Source organism: Budorcas taxicolor, chromosome 2, assembly GCF_023091745.1.
Source record: "Budorcas taxicolor isolate Tak-1 chromosome 2, Takin1.1, whole genome shotgun sequence".
Lineage (NCBI taxonomy): Eukaryota > Metazoa > Chordata > Mammalia > Artiodactyla > Bovidae > Budorcas > Budorcas taxicolor.
The window spans coordinates 177,034,242-177,060,607 of record NC_068911.1 but is presented as its reverse complement, the minus strand read 5'-3'; the positions used below and the strand labels follow the sequence as shown (position 1 = coordinate 177,060,607).

The following is a 26,366-nucleotide window of genomic DNA, read 5'->3' as shown; positions in this document are numbered from 1 at the left end:
AGGTGTCCACAGACCTGCAGCAGGGCTGGAAGGGCACTGCCAGGTGGCGGGGCCTGAGACGCTGTGACCTCCCTCTGTTTCTCCCCCTCCCCACAAGACAACCTCTCTTCCCTGCACTGAGAGAGGGCCAGATGCAGAGGGAATGGAAGCTGGGGTTGGAGGTGCCTCCCTCCACGGGCTGCTCCCCTTCTGGTGAGAGGTCACTGTCAACTCTTACCGAAGCCATGATCAACACCAGCAGCAGGAGGGTCTTCATGTTGAGGGAATTACAGACAGACCCTCCCGGGTGGCGCCAGCATCTGCCCCGGGCCCTGCTGTCCTGCTCACATTCAACGATCCTGATGAAGACGTCTTTAAGAGAACTCTCAGACACGCTCCTTGGCTCCAGGGAGGTCTAGCGTGACTGCCTTCATCAGGCACACAGTACACGAGGAGGGGGCGCTTCCCAGCTCTGCTGAGTTTCACTGGCCAAGAACCCCCTCCCCCCATGAAACACTGCAGAGACCTTCATGCTCCTCACCCACCTGAGAGTTCCTGGAAGGTTGTGACCAGGCCATCCCACCAAACTGGGAGATCCCTGAGGTCTCAGGCTGTGTGTTGTGCCCCCCAGTAGGTGTATCTTACTCCCCACACACTGGAGTCGAGGCTTGTGGACTCCACCCATGGAGTTGGATCCGCGGTGCTTTTCTCCAGAACTATAGCAGCACCGTCTCTTTCAAACCTTAAACATGTACATGCTTCCCTTGTGGCTCAGCTGGTAAAGAATCCGTCTGCAAAGCGGGAGACCTGGGTTTGATCCCTGGGGTGGGAAGATCCCCCAGAGAAGAGAAAGGCTTCCCACTCCAGTCTTCTGGCCTGGAGAATTCCATGGGCTGTATAGTCCATGGGGTCACAAAGAGTCGGACACAACTGAGTGACTTTCACTTTCACTTGTACATGCGCAAATACACAACTACTCACACACACATATATACACACACACACTCTATACTTATCTACTAATGCGGACATCCTTTTACACGTCCTTTTACACATTCACGTATGCACACAATGCACTTGTGCACACATACCTTCTTGTAGTACCAAGTTAGGCATGTGCAGGCTTGTGCTCATGGATGTATGCATGTACACACACATGTACACACACATGTACACACACATGTACACACACATGTACACACATGCACACACAAATGTATATACATATGTACACACACACACACACACACACTATAGGCACCCTTGAGGGCGGCCAGTAATCAGGGACTGGATATTCATTTTTGGCTATTTACTTCTCAGAGGATCCTGAATTGGTGTCTCCAAGTGACCACCTTGTTTATTCTGAATTCCAGTTAAATAGCTGATCCCTCTGGGAGCTTGGTGGGGTAGGGGATGGGGTGGGGATACCCCCCTTAGTTGGGGGATTCAGAGTTTGGCAGGCTACTCACCCTAGGCAATCCTCTTTTTTCCCCTCTCATCAACAGCACAGAACTGAGGTTTTTCCATCCTTACTTTCCATTAGCTGATGCCGAGATTGTAGGTTATTTTGTCATCTTTCTTATGGGTGTCCCTCCTGAGTGAATAAATCCCAGTAACCGGGTCTGGGTGTGAGCCTCCTGAACCTACTTCCAGGAGAGGGCAAGGGCCATCTGCTGCTGACCAAGGGTTTTTCCTTTCTGCTGCTAAGTAAGCCGCTTGGGAATAAGAATCGGGGCAGTTAGTGTTACTCATTCGTTCCATAAGCCAGTCATTCAAGAAGCACATGCTAAGCCTTCACAAAGTGCCAGGCCCCCCTGAACCTCTCAGGAGGTGATGAGAACTCGTCCCGCCCCCAGGGATCCTGGGGACCCCGGCAGGGAAAGAACTGCAGTGGGGCAGATGACACCTGCTCGCCTGGCTTGGAACAGCACCTCCACCTTCTCTTCTGGCTCCTCTTTCCTCTCTTCCTCCTCCTCCCCTTCTAGAAAAAGCAAGAGACTGTCCAGAGGTCCCGGTACTCTCACCCAGGCGTGTACTGCCGCCCCCTCCTTGCCAGTCGTCACCTGTTTGGAGATGGAGCTGACTGATGCTCCTGGGATCTATTGCTCTTTCTTCTTCAGCCTCAGGGAGACAGTGACTCTATTTCCAAAGTAGATGCCTTTTTCAAGCCCTTCACCACTGCTAAGAGGTTAACTTGTGTGACCTTCAGTTAATAGTCCCCAACACTCACCCCCCAAAAGCCAGAGACCAGAGGCCACGGTGCCCATCCCCATTCCGCCTGCTCCCCACATTCTCCAGGCCTCCCTCCAGGCTAGGCTCAGGAGTCTGAATCTTGCCAGCAAAACGTGTGCATCAGTGCTGAGGGTCACCGCCAGGCAGAAGTGAGGTAAAGGCCACGTCCTGTGCCCCAGTTTCTGAGCCCTGAATGGTGGAACCGGAAGATGGAGACAGCTTGGGTCCCTGAGTCATCACGCGGAGGACCCTTGTCCAGGAGAGTCCACAGACATTTAGTGGTCTTTGCATGAGTGAGAAACACACTTTGATTTGTTAAACTACTGATCATTGAGATCAGTGAGCAGCAAGCATGGTGGTCTCACCCCATCAATAACCAGCTCTGTGGCTGGATTAGACCTCACGGTTGTTATGATTTCATGATACCCTTTCATGATAATTATCAGAAATCCTTGAATAAAGGTTTATTACTTACATGACCAGGAAGTTACACAGCACAGCTGGAGCCCCACAGCAAGGTCGAGGGTAGAGAGAGCCTGAGATCTTGGGTCTGGGGTTCTGCTTTTATTTGGGTCGAGGGTGGGGGCCTAGGCTTTTGTTGGCCCACTCTTAATTGGTGGATTTAAAATACATGAGCAGTAATGGAAAGCGCAGGAAGGAGAAAAAAAAAAAAAACAACAACACAAAAACAGGTGGCCCAAATAGTCGAATTAACCAAAATCTATAAAATGAAGGCGTGGCTGGCATGGTGTTGATTCTAGACTGCTATCTTTGACCTGGATGCCTGGCAACCAGAGGTTATCAGGCACCAGTCGAAGGTTATCAGGAAAATACCTTACAAGAAACCAACACAACTGTCAGGCTTTACACTACAGTAACCTATCTGTTAACAGCCATCCCAGGCCGCTTTCATCTGAATATAGTTTCCTTGAGGAGCTAGACTTGCATTAAGGGTTGACTCGTGTCGCCGCCAAATTCCTACGTTGAATCCTGACCTCCAGTAAGACCTCAGGATATGACTATATTTGGAAAAGAGGGTCTTTGTGGGGATGATGAGTTAGGATAAGTTTATTAGGGTGGACCTAAAGCTGAAACTCCAGTACTTTGTCCACCTCATGCGGAGAGTTGACTCATTGGAAAAAACTCTGATGCTGGGAGGAATTGGGGGCAGGAGGAGAAGGGGACGACCGAGGATGAGATGGCTGGATGGCATCACCGATGCGATGGATGTGAGTCTGAGTGAACTCCAGGAGTTGGTGATGGACAGGGAGGCCTGGCGTGCTGCGATTCATGGGGTTGCAGAGTTGGACACGACTGAGCGACTGAACTGAACTGAATGCAGGATGACCGGTATCTTTAGAAAGAGGGGAAGTTTGGACAAAGATGCGCATGCATCTTCACTGGGAGAATTCCATCTTCCAGAAGGTGAAGGCCGAGATTGAGGTGGGGATGCTTCCACACACCAAGCAATCCTGAAGATGGCCAGGTCACCACCAGAGCCTGGGGAGAGGAGGAAACAGATCCTCCCCCACAGACCTCAGAAGGAGCCAACCTCACTGGCTCCTTGATCTTAGACTTCTGGGCTCCAGAACTGAGAGAGCAGATTTTTCTGTTGTTTAGGCTACTCAGGTCATGGTTCCTGGTACAAATTCCTAGCAAATTAGGAATTTGCCTCCGAAGATCCCCATGAGTCTTGACAATATGGGATTTGAGGACAAAGAATGCCCCCTGCCATCTCAGTAAACAAAGACGCTGTGGCCATCCAGCCATCAGCCGCCCCTGACAGTGCCCTCGAGGGGACTCAGAACGGAGGGAATCGGGGCACCAGCCCTCGGCAGGTAAGGCGCACGAGGTAAGGTGCAGGAATGATTGCATCAACGCCAGACTCTTGCATCTTTTAACACATAGAAAAGCGCCAAATTTATTAACCTGAGATATCAGGTTTTCCTTTAGCTGGCAGATATCATTTGGTGTTTAACTACCCGGGCTTTTTTGTTTGTTTGCTTATTTTTGCAAAAACTCCTACATATCCCAACTCCTCCCTTACCGCTGAGGACAGTCCTCAGACCTACCCAACAGTATGTATCCGGGCTGAAGTCCTCCGTAAAGCCCCCAGTAAAGCAATATTCTCAATGTTTAGGTTCTGCATTTTTTCCCATCAACAGACTTTTGCGCTCACATCTGTCTTTGGCCTAGATGCAGGTACAGAGGTGATGCACCTTGGCCTTCTGTCAAGCACCTCAGCTTTGGAATACTGTTGTTTCTATGGCAGGCAACGTGCCTCACCCCCATATATCTTGGTGGTCCCTGGTATCGTGTCCAGGTCCCAGCACTCAAAGACTCTGGTGATGTCACACACGGCCCTGCCTTTTCCCATCTTCTCAGGATTTTCCCCAGTAATTCAAAATCAGTGGTTTGGCCTCTTGATAGCCACCTTCATCCAAGAACTTATTTAAGCACTTGGAGTACATTAATAAAAAAAACAAAAGTACTCTCATGGGGCCTACATTTTAGTGGAGAGAGGTTATGAAACAAAAGATACAACAGGTAATTTTTGAATGGCATAGGGGTTAGGGGCGCTGACCCTCTGCACAGTCGGATATTTGCCTGTGACTTCACGGTGGACCCAGCATCTGTGATTCCCCACATACAGGCTTCAGCCAACCTCAGATCACACAGCACCGTTGCTGTTCAGTTACTCAGTCGTGCCTGACGCTTTGCAACCCCATGGACTGCGGCACGCCAGGCCTCCCTGTCCTTCACCATCTCCTGGAGCTTGCTCAAACTCATGTCCGTTGAGTAGGTGATGCCATCCAACCATCTCATCCTCTGTCATCCCCTTCTCATCCTGCCTTCAGTCTTTCCCAACATCAGGGTCTTTTCTAATGAATCGGCTCTTCGCATCAGGTGGCCAAAGTATTGGAGCTTCAGCTTCAGCAGCAGTCCTTCCAATGAATATTCAGGACTGATCTCCTTTAGGATGGACTGGTTTGCTCTCCTTGCAGTCTAAGAGACTCTCAAGAGTCTTCTCCATCACCACATTTCAAAAGCATCAAATCTTTGGCACTCAGCCTTCTTTATGTTCCACCTTTCACATCCATACATGACTACTGGAGAAACCATAACTTTGACTATACAGACCTTTGTCAGGGAAGCATTGTCTCTGCTTTTTAATATGCTGTCTAGGTTTGTCATAGCTTTTCTTCTAAGGAACAATTGTCTTTTCATTTCATGGCTGCAGTCACCATCTGCAGCAATTTTGGAGACCAAGAAAATAAAGTCTGTCACTGTTTCCATTGTTTCCCCATCTATTTGCCATGAAGTGACGGGACTGGACGCCATGGTCTCAGTTTTTTGAATGTTGAGTTTTAAGCCAGCTTTTTGTAGTACTGTAGTGTATGTCTATACCAAAGCCTTTGTGTGGATCACAATACACTGTGGAAAATTCTGAAAGAGATGGGAATACCAGACCATCTGACCTGCCTCTTGAGAAACCTATATGCAGGTCAGGAAGCAACAGTTAGAACTGGACATGGAACAACAGGCTGGTTCCAAATAGGAAAAGGAGTACGTCAAGGCTGTATATTGTCACCCTACTTATTTAACTTCTATGCAGAGTACATCATGAGAAATGCTGGGCTGGAAGAAGCACAAGCTGGAATCAAGATCGCTGGGGGAAATATCAATAACCTCAGATATGCAGATGACACCACCCTTATGGTAGAAAGTGAAGAGGAACTAAGAAGCCTCTTGATGAAAGTGAAAGTGGAGAGTGAAAAAGTTGGCTTAAAGCTCAACATTCAGAAAATGAAGATCATGGCATCTGGTCCCATCACTTCATGGCAAATAGATGGGGAAACAGTGGAAACAGTGTCAGACTTTATTTTTGGGGGGCTCCAGAATCACTGCAGATAGTGATTGAAGCCATGAAATTAAAACACGCTTACTCCTTGGAAGGAAAGTTATGACCAACCTAGATAGCATATTTAAAAGTAGAGACATTACTTGGCCAACAAAGGTCCATCTAGTCAAGGCTATGGTTTTTCCAGTGGTCATGTATGGGTGTGAGAGTTTGACTGTGAAGAAAGCTGAGTGCCGAAGAATTGATGCTTTTGAACTGTGGTGTTGGAGAAGACTCTTGGGAGTCCCTTGGATTGCAAGGAGATCCAACCAGTCCATTCTGAAGGAGATCAGTCCTGGGTGTTCTTTGGAAGGACTGATGCTAAAGCTGAAACTCCAGTACTTTGGCCACCTCATGTGAAGAGCTGACTCATTGGAAAAAAATCTGATCCTGGGAGGGATTGAGGGCAGGAGAAGAAGGGGACGACAGAGGAGGAGATGGCTGGATGGCATCACCGACTCGATGGACATGAGTTTGGGTGAACTCCAGGAGTTGGTGATGGACAGGGAGGCCTGGCGTGCTGCGATTCATGGGGTCGCAAAGAGTCAGACACGACTGAGTGACTGAACTGACCTGAACTTAGTATATGTCTGTTTATTGAAAAAAAATCTGTGTATAAATGGGCCTAAGCAATTCAAACCCTTGTTGTTCAAGAGTCAATTGTGGGGTATTAGACGGTGATGAAGCAAGAGGGAAGAGGCAACAGAAACGGATGAGGGGCAGCGGGAGCATCCTGGGGGAGGTCCTGTTACTTTCCATGGGATGGACGTGCTCAAACAGGATAGTCAACGCTCAGAAATGTTTTCATTTATTAATAATTAGAAGAGCTAGCCTCGTATAAGTGATCGTTTCCAAAATCAGAGTTATGCCTGAACTTTTTCTATACTCTGATTCCTAATCTTCCCTTGTGAGGAAAAATTATTTAATACTCTTTAAAAAAAAACTTCTAATGTGGAAATACATTTATGTGAAAGTTATGTAAGAAATGAATAAACAGAAACCTCAATGAAATATAATTAAGGAGCCAGAAGGCAGAGGTCTCACATCCTGGAAGGTTAGCAGAGCCCAGTGGGAAGAAGGAACGAGTCCCCTTCCTTCCTGGTAAGGACTCAGCCCATGAAAAGCCGTGGACTCTTTGTTTCCTTGAGCCCGTCCCCACTGCACAGAGCCAGCAGCTCTGGTGGAGATTATTGAAGAATTCCCAGGTGGGAATATCTCAGAGGAGCCTTGGATGACAAGAGGGGACGTAGCATCCAGGTGCGGGATGGACCAGCCACCTACTTTGTGGGTCCCCTACTTTGTGGATTCCACGTCATTAACAACATTGCGATGGCTGGGGCAGAGCCATAAACTAGGCACAGTGCCCACTGGGGCTCTGCCTGGGTCACAAGCCCAGGAAGCCAGCCCTGGGTGAGGAGTAAGTGCCCTGAGAGTCCCATCAGTGGCCAGTGTTACACTGACCCACCTCTGGGCCAGCAACACAGGAGACTGTGCCTCACAGAAGACTTGGATTATAGACCCCCAAACATCAGGAGCCGCACTTCTGTCCCTCCCCAACAGGCCAGCAGGAGCTGCTCTTGCCCAGGGTAGGAGAGGTGGAAGGCTGGGTTTTTCTTGTAACAATAAGGACAGAGGCAGACAGGTCAGAGCCGGTGGTTTATGTCCATTATCCATTTAACTTCCCCAATAAGCCAGGGGGCCCTTGGGACAAAGCGATCTCCGTTTAGATGAGGGCGCTAAGGCTTAGGAAAGTGGTGGTGTTGGGGATTTGACTCAGCCAGCCTGACGCTAAGTGAAGTGTAGTCCCTCGGTCATGCCCAGTGTTTTGGGACGCCATGGACCCCATGGAGCCTGCCAGGCTCCTCTGTCTGTGGGATTTTCCAAGCAGGGATACTGGAGTGGTTTGCCATTTCCTTCTCCAGGGGATCTTCCCCAACCAGGCATCGATCTCGGGTCTTCTGCATGGCAGGCAGATTCTTTACCGACTGAGCCACCAGGGAAGCCCATATTTTTACCCCCTTACACATTATTCCCTCCTCCTGGTTTGTTCTCACACTAGAGGTACCTGTGAGTACCACACACACACACACACACTCACATACAGTTTGCCAAATAAATTGTTTTATTCAGAAGAGCCCACCAGGAGTGTAGCTGCCACAGCTAAACATGACTTTGGACTTGAAGAAGAGTGGAGATGGGAGGAACAAAACCTCTGGCTGTCCAGGGAAGCAGGGGCAAGGAGCTTGGCATACATGCCCAGATCTGTGCTTCTCTTTCTAGACAGAAGGCTTCTGTTGGGGGAGAGAAGGGCTCCCGGCTGGTCTCTAGGATGGAAGAGGGGGTTTTCTTCATTTGCAAGGGAACATGGCGAGGGCAGGGAGTCGGGTGCTAGAGTGGAGGCTCAGCACTGGGTGGTAAGGTGTCCAGGATCGGGGGCCTCTCAGCACTTCGGGGCGTGCCCTGTGCACCGAGAGTTTTTGTAGTATTGGAGCTTTTTATTATAGGTGTTCTGGTTCCTTGCAAAACATCTGGCAGCTTTTTTATCACATTCACAGACTATACGTCTACACACACCTTGATTCTCTGAAACCACAAGAAAATAAAAACAGGGTGGGGTTAGTTAATATTCCATGGTTTCTTCTGGGAATTCCGAGGGACAAGACACAACCCCTGTTCTCCCAGGGTTTCTAGTCTGGGACAAGCATAGACGTTCAGATATTACTGGCTGATGAGGGCCCCGTGTGGGCCCTCAGAGAGCCCACGCCCAGTGTCATGAGAACACCAGCAGCTGAGCACTGGGATTCTGTGAAAAGCCTTTCTCTTAGCCACTGTCTCTTCCTTCTCCCCAGCAGATGCGTTCAGGGGCAAGGTCCCTGGCCACTGGTGTCGGGGAGCGGCTCTTGATAGGTCATGGTCGTCCCTGTTCCCTTTGTAGTGATTAGGGCAGGGGAAGCACGTGACCTTGCCCTGACCAGTGAGCCCCAAGGGAAAGTCTGCCGGGGCTTCTGGGAAGGATGAATTTCCTCTCTCTGGAAAGAGGCTTGTAAAGGAAAGCCTCTTTTGTAGGGTGAAGCGACAACTCGTGAAGCTCTAGGGTGCCTTGGAATCACGTTGCCGATGTGGCAGGGCAGAAGGCTGGGAAAAGACTGGACCCTTGGCAGCACAGCCGAGGAGCTGCCCCAGCTGACCACCATTGCTGCAGGTCAAGGGCTTGCTGCCTCTTGTCTGCATCGTGACAATACACCCCCTTCTGTCAGTCTCCATCCACCCTCAGCCAGAGCACGTCCTCTGAAATGCACGTCTGGTCACGTCACTCCTTCCCCCAAGAGCTCGCTAATTCTTTAGGACAAAATGTAAATAGAACCCGACACCTTTCTTTCTCTCCAGCATTATTGCTCACTGCTCTGTCTCATCCTCACGTTTCCCTCCCGCAGCACAGAACTGCTACAGCCCCCTCTGGCCCCCTGGACCCTGCTGTGTCGTCTTGGTGGGATGCCCCAGCCCTCCTTCCCCTTGACTCCTCTCCGCCTTGAGGCTGCAGCTTGGAGGTCACCATTCTGCGGAGGCTTCCTCGACCCTCAGGCTGTGCTCAGAGCCCCGCCCTCGTCCTGACTGCGTATCAGTCTACTGTGTTGCATTTTCCTTTTCCTTACTTCCCACTCAACCGTGAGCCCCTTGAGGCAGAGACCTGTCCCTTTGTATCTAGCTCTGGTGCCCGGCACAGCGAACACGCAGGAAGATGAACAAAGGAGGCTGGGTGCAGTCGGTAGGACTTGTTCTTACCACAGGTGATTTGGCCCCGGCGGATGGACACACTGTATTGCAGGAACTTGGTGCCACACCCGTGATACTTCAGCTTTTTGTAACAGCAGTCATGTTCCCAACAGCACCTGCGACAAGACTGAGCTATGGGGGCGGCCTCCGCACGCTCCAGGGAGCCGGGGGCCGTGGTTTCACCCACCTCGACCCCGAGCAGAGACCCGGGGACACGGGACTAGTTTAGAGCACAGCTTCCACCAGGATGGCTGCTGTTTCAGCTGAGCCTCGCTGGTGTTCTTCGAGGTGAGGCACCAGCCTTCGGCTCCCGCCCCAGCCGGGGCCACCAGTGGGCAGAGGCGGGAGGGCTGGGGGTGGCCTCACCAATCCGTTGCGTCCTTGGGGGTTCCTTTGCCACCCAGTCCACAGTAGCAGCCGTAGGCACCATAACTGAACAGGGCTCCCTTTCCTGTTGTGTGCTTGATCATTGCCGCGAAATCCCACAAATATGCATGGACCTGAAGAAGGGCTGGAAGGACATTGCCTGGTGACGGGGCCTGGGACGGCACGTCCACCTCCGCCTCTCGCTGCCACTCCCCCTCCCCACAAAGGTCCTCGTCTTCCTCCCGCAGAGAGGGGGACAGACATGGCGGAAGGGGGCCTTGGGAATGAAGGAGCCTCCTTCCCTGAGCTGTCGCCCTTCTGGTGAGTGACAATGAAAGTGAAGTCGCTTAGTCGTGTCCAACTCTTTGCGACCCCGTGAACTGTAGCCCACCAGGCTGCTCTGTCCAAGGGATTCTCCAGGCAAGAATACTGGAGTGGGTTGCCATGCCTTCCTCCAGGGGATCTTCCCAACCCAGGGATCAATCCCGGGTCTCTGGCATTGCAGGCAGATGCTTTACCCTCTGAGCCACCAGGATGAGAGGTAGGATGAACTCTTACCAAAGGCCATGATCACTGCCAGCAGCAGGAGGGTCTTCATCTTGAGGGTTCTGTGGGGGAGAAATACAGATAGGACGGCCTAGACCCCTCTCCCAGGTGATACTAGCTTCTGCCCTGGGCTCTGCTTTCTTGCTAGCATTCAGCAGTTCTGATGAAGAGAGCCTTTAAAAGAACTCGCAGACACGCTCCTCAGCCCCGGGCAGGATCCAGCGTGACTACCTTCATCAGGCGCACAGTACACGTGGAGGGGGCACTTCCCAGCTTTGTCGAACTTTCCACTGGTCAAGATCACCCCTCCCCGCAATATACACCAATGAGACCCCCATGCTCCTCACCCACCTGAGAGTTTCTCGAAGGCGGCGACCAGATCATTGCATAAAACTGGGAGATAGATCCCTGAGGTCTTAGGCTGTGTGTCCCGCGTTAGATGTTTCTTACTCACCCTCTACCCTGGAGTCAAGGCTTGGGAATTCTGCCCGTGGAGTCCAATCTGCAGTGTTTTTCTTGAGAACTAGAGCAGCGCCCTCTCTTTGAACACTTACACTTGTACATGCTCAAACTCACACCTACTCACACCCAAGTGAATGGATAAAATGTACATTCTGGTGCTCACCTACTACGGTGGACCTCCTTTATCACAATATATTCACGTACGCACACAACACACTTGTGCACACCACACCCTCTTGTCTCAGCAAATCAGGCACGTGCAGACTTGTGCTCATGGGTGCCTGCATGTGCATGCACACACACTCTCACACATACACCCCATAGCCACTTGAATGCAGCCGGTGATCGGGGACTGGGTATTCATTTCTGGCTATTTACTTCTCAGAGGATCCCAAGTTAACAGCTCCAAGAGATCGCCTTGTTTATTCCGAACTCCAGTTAAATAGCTGATCCCTCTGGGAGCTTGGGGGCTGGTGGGTTAGGGGATGGGGTGGCCTTATGGCCAGGTGTTGGACTCAGAGTTTGGCATGGCTCTCCCCTAGGCAATCCCCCCTTTTTTTGCCTCTCATCAATCAACTAGCAGGACAGAGCTGAGGATGGAAACACCTTATGTGCCATCAGCTGATGTCAAATTTCAGATGATTCTGTAATTTCTTTCTCTTGAGTGAATAAACTCTGATAATCAGGTCTGGGTGTGGCCACTAGTCACCCCCTTGAACCCACTTTCAGGAGAGGGCAGGGGCCCCCAGCTGTTGCCTGGTTCCTCTCTTCCGCTAAGTATGCCATTTGGGAATAAGAAATAGGCATTTAGTGTTATTCATCCGATCAATCAGTCATCCACAGGAAGTACATATTAAGCCTCCATGAAGTACCAGGGGGTGAGGCTTTCAGGAGGTGCTGGGGATTTGCCCTGCCCCCAGTGGCCCCTGGGACCTCCACAGGGACAGAACTGCAGTGGGGCAGATGGTCTTCCCACTGACGTGGACCAGCATCTCCACTTGCTCTTTTCCTTCCTAAATCGTCTGTTCTTCCTCCATTCCTTCTAGAAAAAGGTGAGGGTGTCCTAGCTTCCCTCCACCCCGCCTCCAGGCACGCACTGCTGACGCTTCATCCCCAGCCATCACCTGTTTGGGGATGGAGCTGACTGATGCTCCTTGAATCTGCTGCTCTTTCTTCTTTTCTTCAGCCTCAGGGAGACTGCGACTCTATTTCCCAAATAGAGGCCTTCTTCATGCCCTTCACCACTGCTAAGAATTTAGCTCCCGGGGCCTTCAGTTAACCCTTCCCCACACCCATCCCCAAAATGCCAGTGTGCAGAGGCGATGTTGCCCACCGTCATTTCACTTGCTCCCCACATTCTCCAGGGCCCCCTCCAGGTTAGGCTCAGGAGACTGAATCTTGCCAGCAAAAGGTGTGTGTGCATCAGTGCTGAGAGCCACAGCCAGGCTGAAGTGAGGTAGAGACCACCTATAATGCCCCAGGCTTTCTGTGCCCCTCACGGTGGAAGCGGAAGATGAAGGCAGCTTGGATCCCTGAGTCCCAGCATGGAAGGCACTTATTCGGAAGAATCCTGCAGACGTGCAGCAGTCTTTGTATGAGCGAGAAATACACTTTGGTTTCTTACACCACTGGTCACTGAGATCAGTGACTAGCAAACCTGTCACACGGCACTCTCAGCCTATCTCTAACCAGTGCTGTGGCTGGATTAGGCAACGCCGTTTTTCTCAACTGCAAGATGCCCTTTAACAATAATCATCAGAGATCTTTGAAAGAATAAAGGTTATTACTTACAGGACCTGGAAGAACACAGCACGCCTGGAGCCCCACAGCACCGCTGAGGGTAGAGAGAGAGGCTGAGATCTTGGGTCTGGGGTTCCGCTTTTATTGGGGTCAAGGGTGGGGGCCTAGGCTTTTTTGTGTTCACTTTTTATTGGTGGATTTAAAGTACCTGAGCCCTAATGGAAAATGCAAGAAGAGAGAGAGAGAAAAAAAAAACAGGTGGCCCAAACAGTCAAATTAACTAAAATCTCTAAAACAAAGGTGTGCCTGGCAAGGTGTTTATTCTAGATAACCGTCTTGGACGTGGATGCCTGGCAATCAGAGGTAATCAGGCATGAATTGGAGGTTATCGGAAAGTTACTTTACAAAAACCCAAACAGACACCCGAAACAACTGTCCGCGTTTACAGTACAACAACCCGTCTATACCGACTAACAGCCATCCCAGGCCACTTTCATCTTGAAGATACAATTTCCTTGAAGAGCTAGACCTGTGTTAAGGGTTGACTCGTGAACCCACCAAATTCTTACGTTGAATTCAGACCTCCAATAAGACCTCAGGATGTGACTCTATTTGGAAAGAGGGTCTTTGTGGAGGTGATGAGTTAGGATAAGGCTATTAGGGTGGACCTAATGCAGGATGATTTGGAGAAGGAAATGGCAACCCACTCCAGTACTCTTGCCTAGAGAATCCTGTGGACAGAGGAGCCTGGTGGGCTGCTGTCCATGGGGTCGCGCAGAGTCGGACACGACTGAAGCGACTTAGCAGCAGCAGCAGCAATGCAGGATGACTAGTGTCTTTAGAATGAGGGGAAGTTTGGACAGAGAGACACGCATACGTCTTCACTGGGAGAATTCCATGTGAAGGTGAAGGCGAGATCAAGGTGAGGATGCTTGTATACACCGAGGAACCCTAAAGATGGCCAGGTCACCGCCAGAGCCTGTGAAAGGAAGGGAACAGACCCTCCCCCACAGACCTCAGAAGGAGCCAACCTCGCTGGCACCTTGATCTTAGACTTCTGGGCTCCAGAACTGAGAGAGCAGATATTTCTGTTGTTTAAGCTACTCAAGTTGTGCTACCTGGTGCAAATTCCTCGCAAATAAATATAACGTCTGGGGATCTCTGTGGGTCTTGGTAATCTGGGGTCTGTGGACAAAGAATGCCCCCTACCATCTCAGTAAACCAAGGATGGGGTGGCCGTCAAGCCATCAGCCTCCCCTGACAGAGCATCCTGAGGGGACTCAGGGTGGATACAAAAAGAGGATACTGACGCTAGGTTAGGTAAGGCGCATACCACAGAAGTGATTTCATTAAACTCTTTCTAAGTTCATTAGTTAATTTACTGGCTGTGTTGGGTCGTCCTTGCTGGGCGCGGGCTTTCTTAATCGTGGCGAGCGGCTGCTGGTCTTTACTGCGGAGCGCGGGCTTCCCAGAACCGGGCCTTCTCTGGGTGCAGAGCGCAGGCTCAAGGCAAGTGGGCGCGGAGGCGGCCGCCGCCTCTCGAGGGACGGACGTAGTGGCGGCTGGCCTAGGCTCAGTCGCTCCCCGGCAGGTGGGCTCTCCCCGGACCAGGGATTGAGCCCGCATCCCCGCATCGGCAGGTGGACTGTGACCAGTGGACCACCACAGAAGGCCAGGGCCAGACTCTGCATCTGCCCACGCAGAGAAAAGCGCTGAATGCAGCAGCTTGAGCTGTCTGGGTTTTCTTTAATTAACAGGAAGTTTTTGGTGTTTTGCTACCTGTTTGGGGTGTGTATGTGTGTGTGTGTTTTCCGCAAAGCCCCTGTATATCCTGGCTCCTCCCTCGTCTCTCAGTACTATCCTCAGAGCTACCTGAGAGGCTGCATCCAGGCTGAAGCCCTCAGTAATGCCCCAAGTAAAACAATTCTCACGCTTTAGGTTCTGCCTTTTTTTTTTTTCAGTCAACAGAATTTTTTACTCTCCTGGCCATTTGTTTCAGGCATACATGAAGGTTCAGAGGTCATGGGCTAGGCTGTGGCCTTTTGTTCGGCACCTCAGTTCAGAATACTGTTGTTCGATGGCAAGCAGGCTGGTCCCCCTCCATATATCCTGGCGGCCCCTGGTATCATGTCCAGGTCCCAGTCCCCAAAGACCCTGGTGATGTCACACACTGCCTCTCCTTTCCTCATCTTTTCAAGATCTCCCTGAAGAACTCAAAGTCCATGATGTGGCTTCTTGTCTAGCCACCTTCATCCAAGTGGCTGCAGACGGTAAAGAATCTGCCTGCAGTGTAGGAGATCCTCGAGTTGAGAAGATCCCCTGGGGAAGGGAATGGCTACCCATTCCAGTATTCTTGCCTGGAGACTTCCATGGGCAGAGGAGCTCGGTGGGCTACAGTCTATGTGGTGGCGAAGGGCTGGACATGGCTAAGCAACTAACACTTTCACTTTCCAGCCACCTTCACCTGAAGACCAATATATTTATTTATGTTTATCTAAAAGAATACCTTTTAAAAATACATTTTAAAATATTTGTTTGTATTTATTCATTCGGCAGCGCCAGGTCTTGCATGCTGAGGTATGCGGGATCCTTGCTGTGGCACGGGCAACCTTTTTATCTGTAGCATGTGAACTCTTACTTGAGGCGTGTGGGATCTAGTTCCCTGACCAGGGACTGAACCCGGGCCCCTGCATTTGGAGAGTGGAGTCTTAGCCACTGGGCCACCAGGGACATCCCCCAAGGATTAATTTAAGCACTTGGAGTACATCAGTGAAGAAGCGAAAGGTCTCTACTCTCATGGCGCTTACATTTTGGTGGAGAGAGACAGACAATAAAACAGAAGACACAATAGACAAGTGAGACGCAGCTGATCCTTGAACAGCACAGGGATTAGGCATGCTGACCTCCACACAGTCAAAAATCTGGGCATAACGCTATAGTTACTGTGCATAGCTTTCAGTATCTTATACGCCCCACATGTACAGATTCAATCAACCTCAGATTATGTGTAACTGAAGTGCAGTTACTAAATTTACATATTTTTATGGAAAAATAATCCATATGTAACGGGACCTGCAGAATTCAACTCTGTTGTTCAAGAGTCAGCTGTAGAAATTTAGTTGGTGATGAGCAAGGGGAAAGAGATGGATGAGAGGAAGCAGGAGTGTGAAGATGGCTGCTACTTTACGTGGGATGGATGTGCTCAGATGGGACAGTCAGTGCTCAGAAAAGCTTTCTTGTGTTATTAATAATTGGAAGAGTCAGCCTTTCATCAGTGGTTGCTTCCAATATCAGGATTATTCATGGCTGGACTTTTTCCTGTACTCTCTGGTTCCTAATCTTTCCTTTCTAAGGAAAAGTTACTCATTACTCTTTTTTTTTTTTTAAATACTAATTTGGAAGTACATTTACAGGAAAGTTGTGTAAGAAATGAATAAATAGAAATTTCAGTGAAACTGAGTTGGGCAGCTAGAAGGCAGAGCTTTCACACCCTGTAAGGAAAGCAGAGCCAGATAGGAAGACGGAAACACTCCTCTTCCTTCCTAATAAGGACCCAGCCAAGGAAAAGCCACGGACGCTTTGTTTCCTATAGCCCTTCCCAACTTCCCGTTTTCCTCTATAGAAGAGTTCTCCTCTCCTTACTGTGGAGGGACTTGCATGTGGTGCCTCAAGGTTGTAGACCCCGAGTTATTCTCTGCTGATCCCAAATAAACCCACCACTGCTGGAAAAATATCTGACAGTCTAGGTATTTGTTTCAGGTCAACAGTTGCAAACGTAGAATTCCTATATCCCCCTCATCCCCTGAATGTTAACATTCTGCGTATAGCCATGGTACAATTATGGAAACCAGAAAATGGGCATTATTAGCTAATCTACAGACCTTATTTGACTGTCATCTGTTTTCCTATTAGTATTGTTTTTCCCCTAGTCCAGATGTCCACCCAGGATCTCCCGGCACATGGAATTTTTAGGGCTCCTATGTCTGTTGATCCGTGACAGCTCCTTTGTATTTCTTCACTTTTTGTGGCCTTGAGACTTCTGAAGAGCACTGCTAAGGCATTTTAGAGTGTTCCTCAGTTTACGTTTGTCTGATATTTCTCATGATCAGAATGAAGTTATGCATTTTTTGGCAAGAATATCATAGAAATGATATTGTACGCTTCTCAGGAGATCTAATCTATGGTACGTGATACTGAGAGCTCTCATTACCATTTTAAAAAATATTTCTTTATTTTTAATTGATCAATGATAGCTTTACAATGTCATACATCAACACTAATTAACCATAGGTGTACACATGTCCCCTCCCTCTTGAAACTCCTTCCCACCTCCCGCCCAGTCCCAGTCCTCTAGGTTATCACAGAGCCCCAGTTTGAGTTCCATGAGTCATGAATCCCGAAGAAAGGCGATGCCAACGAGTGTTCAAACCACCGCACAGTTGCACTCATCTCACATGCTAGCAAGGTCGTGCTCAAAATTCTCCAAGCCAGACTTTAACAGTATGTGAACCATGAAATTCCAGATGTTCAGGCTGGATTTAGAAAAGGCAGAGGAACCAGAGATCGAATTGCCAACATCTGTTGGATCATCAAAAAAAGCAACAGAGTTCCAGAAAAACATCTACTTCTGCTTCATTGACTATGCCAAAGCCTTTGATTGTGCAGATCACAATAAACTGTGGAAAATTCTGAAAGAAATGGGAATACCAGACCACCTGATCCACCTTCTGAGAAATCTGTATCTAGGTCAAGAAGCAACAATTAGAACTGGACATGGAACAACAGACTGGTTCCAAACAGGAAAAGGAGTATGTCAAGGCTGTATATTGTCACCCTCCTTCTTTAACTTCTATGCAGAGTACATCATGAGAAATGCTGGGCTGGAGGAAGCACAAGGTGGAATCAAGATTGCCAGGAGAAATATTAATAACCTCAGATATGCAGATGACACCGCCCTTATGGCAGAAAGTGAAGAGGAACTAAAGAACATCTTGATAAAAGTGAAAGAGGAGAGTGAAAAAGCTGGCTTAAAACTAAACATTCATAAAACTAAGATCATGGTATCTGGTCCCATGACTTCATAGCAAATAGATGGGGAAACAATGGAAACTGTGACAGGCTTACTTTCTTGGGCTCCAAAATCACTGCAGATGGTGATTGCAGAGATGAAATTAAAATACATTTTCTTTTAATTCTTTTCTTCTTGCTCCTTGGAAGAAAAGCTTTAACAAATCTAGACAGCATATTATAAAGCAGAGATATTACTTTGCTAACAAAGGTCTGTCTAGTCAAAGCTATGGTTTTTCCAGTGGTCACGTGTGGATGTGAGAATTGGATTATAAACAAAGCTGAGTGCCAAAGAATTGATGCTTTTGAATTGTGGTGTTGGAGAAGACTCTTGAGAGTCCCTTGGACCGCAAAGAGATCCAACCAGTCCATCCTAAAGAAAATCAGTACTGAATATTCATTGGAAGAACTGGTGCTGAAGCTGAAACTCCAATACTTTGGCCACCTGATGCAAAGGACTGACTCTTTGGAAAAGACCCTGATGCTGGGAAAGATTGAAGGCGGGAGGAGAAGGGGACGACAGAAGACGAGACAGTTAGATGGCATCACCGACTCGATGGACATGAGTTTGAGCCCACTCTGGGAGCTGGTGATGGACAGGGAGGCCTGCCGTGCTGCAGTCCATGGGGTCACAAAGCGTTGAACACAACTGAGTGACTGAACTGAAATGGAGTCATACAGCAAATTCCCACTGGGTATCTGCTTACACTTGTTAGTGTATTGGTGTTCATCTTGATCACATGGTTAAGGTGGTATTTGCCCGGTCTCCACTGAATAGTCACTATTTTTCCTTTTGAAATTCGTAATTATCTTGGGCAGAGGGAGCTACTGAGAGATCATTTCTGCTCATATGTCCACTAACTAATTTAGCTTGAATCCATGTTTTGTTCTTACAACAATTTAATAATCGGTGTCTTTTGGGACCTTCATTCCTTCAATATTAAGAATTTGAAATCCACTCTAGGTAAGAGCTTTTCTTTACATTAATGTATTCAATTATTTATATCATTATGTGGTTCTGGAGAAGATTCTTGAGAGTCCCTTGGACAGTAAGGAGATTAAACCAGTCAATTCTAAAGGAAACCAACCCTGAATATTCATTGGAAGGACTGATGCTGAAGCTAAAACTCCAATACTTTGGCCACCTGATCCAAAGAGCTGACTCATTCCCCTGATGCGGGGAAAGATTGAAGGCAAAAGGAGAAGAGGGCAGCAGAGGATGAGATGGTTAGACAGCATCACTGACCCAATGAACATGAATTTCAGCAAACTCTGGGAGAAAAGTGGAGGATAGAGGAGCCTGGCATGCTGCAATCCATGGGGTCACAGAGTCAGACACGGAGTTAGTGACTGAACAAGAGCATAAGTATGTACTCACTATTGTCATCTATGGGTTATACTTCAGTACAACCATTATTTGTTTTCTTGATCAGAATGTTCCCTCTCGGTTGTGGAGAGCACCTTCAAGTTGACAGTTTATGTCCTTTTGGCACCCTCATAATATCTTTTGTTCTTAGCACATCCTTCCTGTCCCCACAAGATGTTTCAAGCTTATCTTTTATTTAACATTTCCAAGCCCTGGAATCAGCCATTTCTCCAAGAAGTCCTGGTTCCTTTCTTCCTTCTCTTTGTCTTGTGTTTCTCCCTTTGATAATGGTATTTAGAAACAAAGATCTGGGAGCCAGGGGTGCATATTGCTACTGGGATGTCACTTCTGGGCCTTTTCAGCAGTCAAAGTTGGGAAGTAAAACATTCTCTCTCTCTCTCTCTCTCTCTCTCTCTCACACACACACACACACACACACACACACACACACACTCACATGCACTCACACAATGAGTTAACATCGATGCCTCCAATTCCAATCCAACACCAGAGGATTCCCTTTCCTGATTTATTTATTTATTTAAAATTTATTTTTTAATTGGAGGATAATTGCTTTACAAAGTTGCATTGGTTTCTGCCATAAAATAATGTGAATCAGCCATAAGTACACACGTGTCCCCTCTATCTTGAATCTCCCTTCCACCCCCTTTCCCTATTTAGAACTCCTTTCTCTAACAAGAGCTTCATTATTCTCAGTGTATTTACTCATTTGTCCAATTCTAGGGCACCCCACTCCAGTCCTCTTGCCTGGAAAATCCCATGGACGGAGGAGCCTGGTAGGCTGCAGTCCATGGCGTCGCGAAGAGGCGGACACGACTGAGCGACTTCATTTTCACTTTTCACTTTCATGCACTGGAGAAGGAAATGGCAACCCAGTGTTCCTGCCTGGAGAATCCCAGGGACAGGGGGGCCTGGTGGGCTGCCGTCTATGGGGTCGCACAGAGTCGGATACGACTGAAGCGACTTAGCAGCAGCAGCAGGGCAAATCAAGTAGTTTCAGAATTGCAAACCAATGCCCCTGTGGGGGGCGAAAAATATCGTTCAATTATTTAAATGTTATCTCTCAGTCTCTGTGTCTTCCTATTCTCTTGACTGTGTCTTTTGAGGTATAGAAGTTTTTCATTTAATGAAGTGCAATGTATTTAAAAAGACATCACCAAACCCGGGATCATCTAGTTTCTCCTGTGTTGCCTTCTAGAAGTTTTGTAGTTTTGTATTTAGGCCTATGGTCCATTTTGAGTTAATTGTAAGGTCTGTGTCTAGGTTCTCTCTCTTTTTCAACGTGGAAGTCGTTGTTCCAGCACCATTTGTTGAAAAGATTGTCCTTTCTCTGTCAAGGACATTCTCCATCAATTGCCTTTCTCCTTTGTCAAAGATCAGTTGATTTCATCTGTGTGCATCTATTTCTGAGCTCTTGATTCTGTTCCATTGATCTGTATGTCCGTCCTTTTGGCAATACTACACTGTCTTGATTACTGTAGCTTTCTAGTAAGTCTTGAAGTGAGGTAGTATCAGTCCTCCATCTTTGTTCTTTTACTTCAATATTGTGTTGGCTATTTTGGATTTTTTTTTTTAATCTTTTCACATGAACTTTAGAATCAGTTTGTCAATATCCTCAAAATAACCAGCTGGGATTTTTATTGGGATTGCTTTGAATCTATAGATCAAGTTGGGGAGAACTGACATCTTAGCAATATTGAGACTTTCTATCAATGAACATGGAATATCTCTTTATTCATTTCATTGTTTGATATCTTCCATCAGAGTTTTATATTTTCCTTATATAGATCTTGTACATATTTTGTAAGAGTTTTATCTAACTATTTCATTTTGAGTGCTAATTTAATAATATTATTTAAATTTTCAATTTCTAATTGTTCACTGCTAATGTATAGGGAAGTAATTGACTTTTTATTGAAGTATATTTGATACTACATTATATTAATTTCAGATGTATAGCATAGCGATACAGTATTTCTACAGAGTATATTCCATTAAAAATTACAAGATAATGGCTGTAATTTGCTGGAAAAGCAATGGCTTTTGCATATTGACCTTGTATCCTATAATCTTGCTATTATCACTTATCAGTTCCACAGGTTTCTTTTCTTTTTTTTGCTATTGCTGTTGACTCTTTGTTTTTCTTTGATTTCTACATAGACAATCATATCATCTGTGAAAAAAGATAGTTTTATTGCTTTCTTCCCAATCAGTATACTTTTGTTTTTTTCTTTTTGCATCAGCTAGAACTTCCAGTGTCATATTGAATAAGAATGGTAAGATGGGACATTTTTGTCTTGTTCTGGATCTTAGTAAAGAAGCATCTAGTTTTTCATCATTAAGTATGATTTTAACTGCAGATTTTTTTCTAGATGTTCTTTAACAAGCTGATGAAATCCCTTTCTAGTCCTGATTTCTGAGAGTTTTTATCATGATTGAGTGTTGAGGGAAAAAAAGAGTGAGTGTTGGATTTTGTCAAAAGCCTTCTGTGTCTCTTGTTATGAGTAGGTGGCTTTTCTTCTTTAACCTGCTGATGTGATACAGCACATTAATTGATTTTCAAATATCAAACCAACCTTGCATATCTGGAATAAATCCCACTTGACTGTGAGATACAGTTTTTTTCTTTAATATATTACTGGATCTAATTTGCTAATTTCTTTGAGAATGTTTGCACCTATGCTTATAAGAGATATCAGTCTGTAGTTTTCCTTCCTTGTAATGTTTGTGTCTGGTTTTGGTATCAGAATAATGTTGGCCTTGTAGAATGAGTTAGGGAGTTTCTGTAAGAATTTTCTGGAAGAGATTGTAGAAAAGTGGTGTAATTTCTTCCTTAAATATTTGATAGAATTCACCACTGAAATCATCTGGGCCAGGTGGTTTTTGTTTTGGAAAGTTATTAGTTATCAACTCAATTTCTTTAATAAATATCAGCCTATTTGAGGGATCTGTTTCTTCTTTATGAGTTTTCATACATTGTGTTTTTTGAGGAATTGTCCCATTCCTCCTAATCTATCAACTTTGTCAGCATAGAGTTGCTCATAATATTTCTTAATATCCATGGGATATATGGGATATCCTCTTGATATCCATGGGATCAATAGTGTGACCCCTTTTTCATTTAAAATTACTGTTTGTATATTCTCCCTCTTTTTAGATGCCTCACTGGAGGTTATTGATTTTATTAGTCTTTTCAAAGAAACAGCTTTTGGTTTCGTTGCTTTTTTTCTGCTGATTTCCTGCTTTTAGTTCCATTGATTTCTCTCACTTTTGTTATTTCTTTTTTCCTACTTACTTTGAGTTTTGTTTGTTTTTTCTTTTTCGATTTCCAAAGGTGGAAGCTTAGACTATTGATTTTAGATCCCCTTTTCTAATATATGCATTCAATGATGCAAATTCTCCCCAAACACTGCTTTCAGTGTAACACACAAATTTTCATGAGTTGTGTTTTCATTTTCATTTAGCACAAAACATCTTTTAATTAATCCTGAGACTTCTTCTTCGATTCATGTGTTATTTAGAACTGTGCTCTTTAATTGGTAAGTATTTTAAGATTTTCCAGCTATCTTTCTGTCGCTCATTTCTAGTTAAATTTTACTGTGGCCTGAGAGCATTGTATGATTTCTGTTCTTTTAAATTTAAGGTGTGTTTTATCACCCAGAATGTGGTTTATCTTAGTGAATGTTTCACAGGAGCTTGGGAAGAATGTGTACTCTGCTGTTGTTGACGGAAGTACTCTATTAGTCATTTAGTTGATTGACGGTCCTGCTCAGCTTTGATGTTCTGTTGATAGGGACACACACAATAAAGATTGTTATATCTTCCTGGAAAACCAGCCTCTTTATTATTATGAAAATGCTCCACTTTATTCCTGGTAATTTTCCTTGCTCTGAAGTATGCTTTGTCTGAAACTAAGATAGTTGCCCCTACCTTCTTTTTATTAGTGATAACATGGACCATCTTTCTCCATCCCTTTATTTTCCAGCTGTGTGTATCTTTATATTTAAAGGGGGTTTCTTGCAGGCAACAGTCCTGGTTACATTGGCAGCTCGGTTTCTGAATTAGATGTAAATTCTGTAAGTAAGTTACAGTCACATGAGTCTTGAATTCAGAGCTGACTTAATGGGAGAAAAGCTGGGGTCTGAGGCACCCATGTTCCTGGTGCAACTGCAGCAGGGGTGTCAAGATTCAGGAGATGGTAGCTCCTGCAGCAGCTTCTCAATCTGACAAGCCAGTTTCCTGATTGTGTGCAGGGCCACAGGTTGGCTCATTTGGGAGATTAAAGATATTACTGTCCAGGCTGGGAGGGATTGGGGGCAGGAGGAGAAGGGGACGACCAAGGATGAGACGGCTGGATGGCATCACTGACTCGATGGATGCGAGTCTGAGTGAACTCCGGGAGTTGGTGATGGACAAGGAGGCCTGGCGTGCTGCGGGGGTTGCAAAGAGTCGGACACGACTGAGCGACCGAGCTGAACTGAGCTGGACTGAAGGAGCGCCTTCCCTTGTTCTCAGTTGTGAGACTGAGACAAGACTCAGTTGTGTCTGACTCTTTGCGACCCCATAGACTGCAGCACGCCAGGCTTCCCTGTAATTCACTATCTCCCAGAGTTTGTTCAAACTCATGCCCATTGAGTCAATGTTGCCATCCAACCATCTCCTCCTCTACCACCCTCTTCACTGCCTGCCCTCAATTTTTTTCTCAGCATCAGGGTCTTTTCCAGTGAGTCGGGTCTTCACATCAGGTGGCCAAAGTATTGGAGCTTCAGCTACAGCATCAGTCTTTCCAATGAGCATTCAGGGTTGATTTCCTTCAGGATTGACTGATTTGATCTCCTTGCTGTCCAAGTGATTCTCAAGAGTCTTCTCCAATACTACAGTTTGAAAACATCAATTCTTTGGCACTCAGCCTTCTTTATGGTCCAACTGTCACATCCACACATGACCACTGGAAAAACCATAGCCTTGACTAGACGGACCTTTGTTTGCAAAGTAATGTCTCTGCTTTTTAATATGCTGTCTAGGTTTGTCATAGCTTTTCTTCCAAGGAGCAAGTGTCTTTTAATTTCATGGCTGCAGTCACCATCTGCAGTAATTTTGGACCTAAGACAATAAAGTCTGTCACTGTTTCCATTGTTTTCCCATCTATTTGCCATGAATAGGACCAGATGCCATGATCTTAGTTTTTTGAATGCTGAGTTTTAAGCCAACTTTTTCAGTCTCCTCTTTCACCTTCATCAAGAGGCTCTTTAGTCCTTTTCCCTTTCTTAAATAAGGATGGTGTCATCTGCATTTATCTGAGGTTATTGATATTTCTCCTGGCAATCTTGATTCCAGCTTGTGCTTCATCCAGCCCAGCATTGTGCATGATGTACTCTGCATAGAAGTTAAATAAGCATGGTGACAGTATACAGCTTTGATGTACTCCTTTCCCAGTTTGGAACAGGTCTGTTGCTCCATGTCTGGTTCTAAATGTTGCTTCCTGACCTGCATACAGGTTTCTCAGGAGGCAAGTAAGGTGGTCTGGCATTCCCATCTCTTTAAGAATTTTCCACAGTTTATTGTGATCCACACAGTCAAAGGCTTTGGCATAGTCAAGGAAGAAGAAGTAGATGTTTTTCTGGAACTCTCTTGGTTTTTCGATGCAATTGTGTGGTACTTTGAGCATTCTTTGGCATTGCCTTTTGTCAGGAAGCATTTAACAGGAGGCCTCCTGTGTGCTGTTTTGGATCTGTCATGAATCCTCTGTCCCTTATTAATTCCTGAATATTCAGGAATTAAGTGGAGTAGCGAAATACTCCTGGGGGCTGAAGAATGCATGCATTTCCTTCGTTAGTTTTTCCATACGGTGATAAGTAACTACTTACGACCCACTTCCTTTTTATGAACCATACGGTAAAAGTGATTACTTACAACCCTCTCTCTTTGGCATGGATGGCCTTATGTTTCCTCGATAATTTGTAAGTCTGGACTTTTGATTTTATCTTTGCTAGCTACCTTGTAAGACAGTATATATACCCACACTATGTTGAATAAAACACCTTTGCTCCATCAGAGCTTGGGTCCCCGTGTCTCTCTCTCTCTTTCTCAGGCTAATTTTGTGTGGAGCGCAGAAGCCCACTGAGCTCAATTTCTTGCCCGGGCTTCTAAGACCCTCTCGAGAAGGCATTCTGTGCCTTCACCCCCTCGAGAGGGCTCCTGGTGCCTACGTGAAGCAGTGCAAGCCTTGTGTCAAAGGCTTTATTGGTTTTCTGCATAAACCAAGGAATATCAGCCTCTTTCTCTCTCTCTTTTACTTTCTTATCATCGACGCTGCACCCCCAGGTTCTGGTCCACTAAAGGACCTCAACAGCCTTTCTTTGGGATTAGAATGAAAACTGTCCTTTGCCAGTCCTCTGGCCACTGCTGAGTTTTCCAAATGTCCTGGCATATTGAGTGCAGCACTTTAATAGCATCATCTTCTCAGATTTGAAATAACTCAGCTGGAATTCTATCACACCTTCCCTAGGGTAAGCAAAATTGGTTCAATTAAACTGAAAGTTAACTGTATATGGAATTATCACATGGCCATTTGTGGTCTTTATGGCACTGGAATAATAGATTCAAAGGGGGGCCACTTAGTTGGAAGGGAGGTATAAATATGGGAAGAGCGTGTTTATAGCACTTGAATGAACACAAAGACTCTGGCAGATTTCAATGGACTGGCTTGTTTAACACCTATTTCAGCTCCTTCTAGTGCACCTTCCTGTACGGCTGAGGCTGGAAAACTTACATTAGACTCCCTTGCAAGTAAGATGCCATGTGTTTGAATAGTCTGCCTTATCAGATATATTTGTTTGAGATTTGAAATAAGACCTGAGTGAATGGGCAAAGGCGCAGGATGGAAGGCTTCAATTTGCTGGTAGAACGTTG

At 46.5% G+C, this 26,366-nt stretch overlaps 1 protein-coding gene across 1 annotated transcript; it reads right to left on the bottom strand.

Moving 5' to 3' along the window:
• Positions 1 to 8,552: 8,552 nt before the first annotated feature.
• LOC128064819 (phospholipase A2, membrane associated-like) lies at positions 8,553 to 10,850 on the bottom strand. The gene is made up of 4 exons (XM_052657788.1): positions 10,811 to 10,850; positions 10,253 to 10,397; positions 9,896 to 10,002; positions 8,553 to 8,695 (listed from the first exon to the last, which is right to left on the bottom strand). The coding sequence occupies exons 1-4, from the start codon at positions 10,848 to 10,850 to the stop codon at positions 8,553 to 8,555; spliced, it is 435 nt and encodes a 144-aa protein (XP_052513748.1).
• Between the last annotated feature and the right edge of the window lie 15,516 nt (positions 10,851 to 26,366).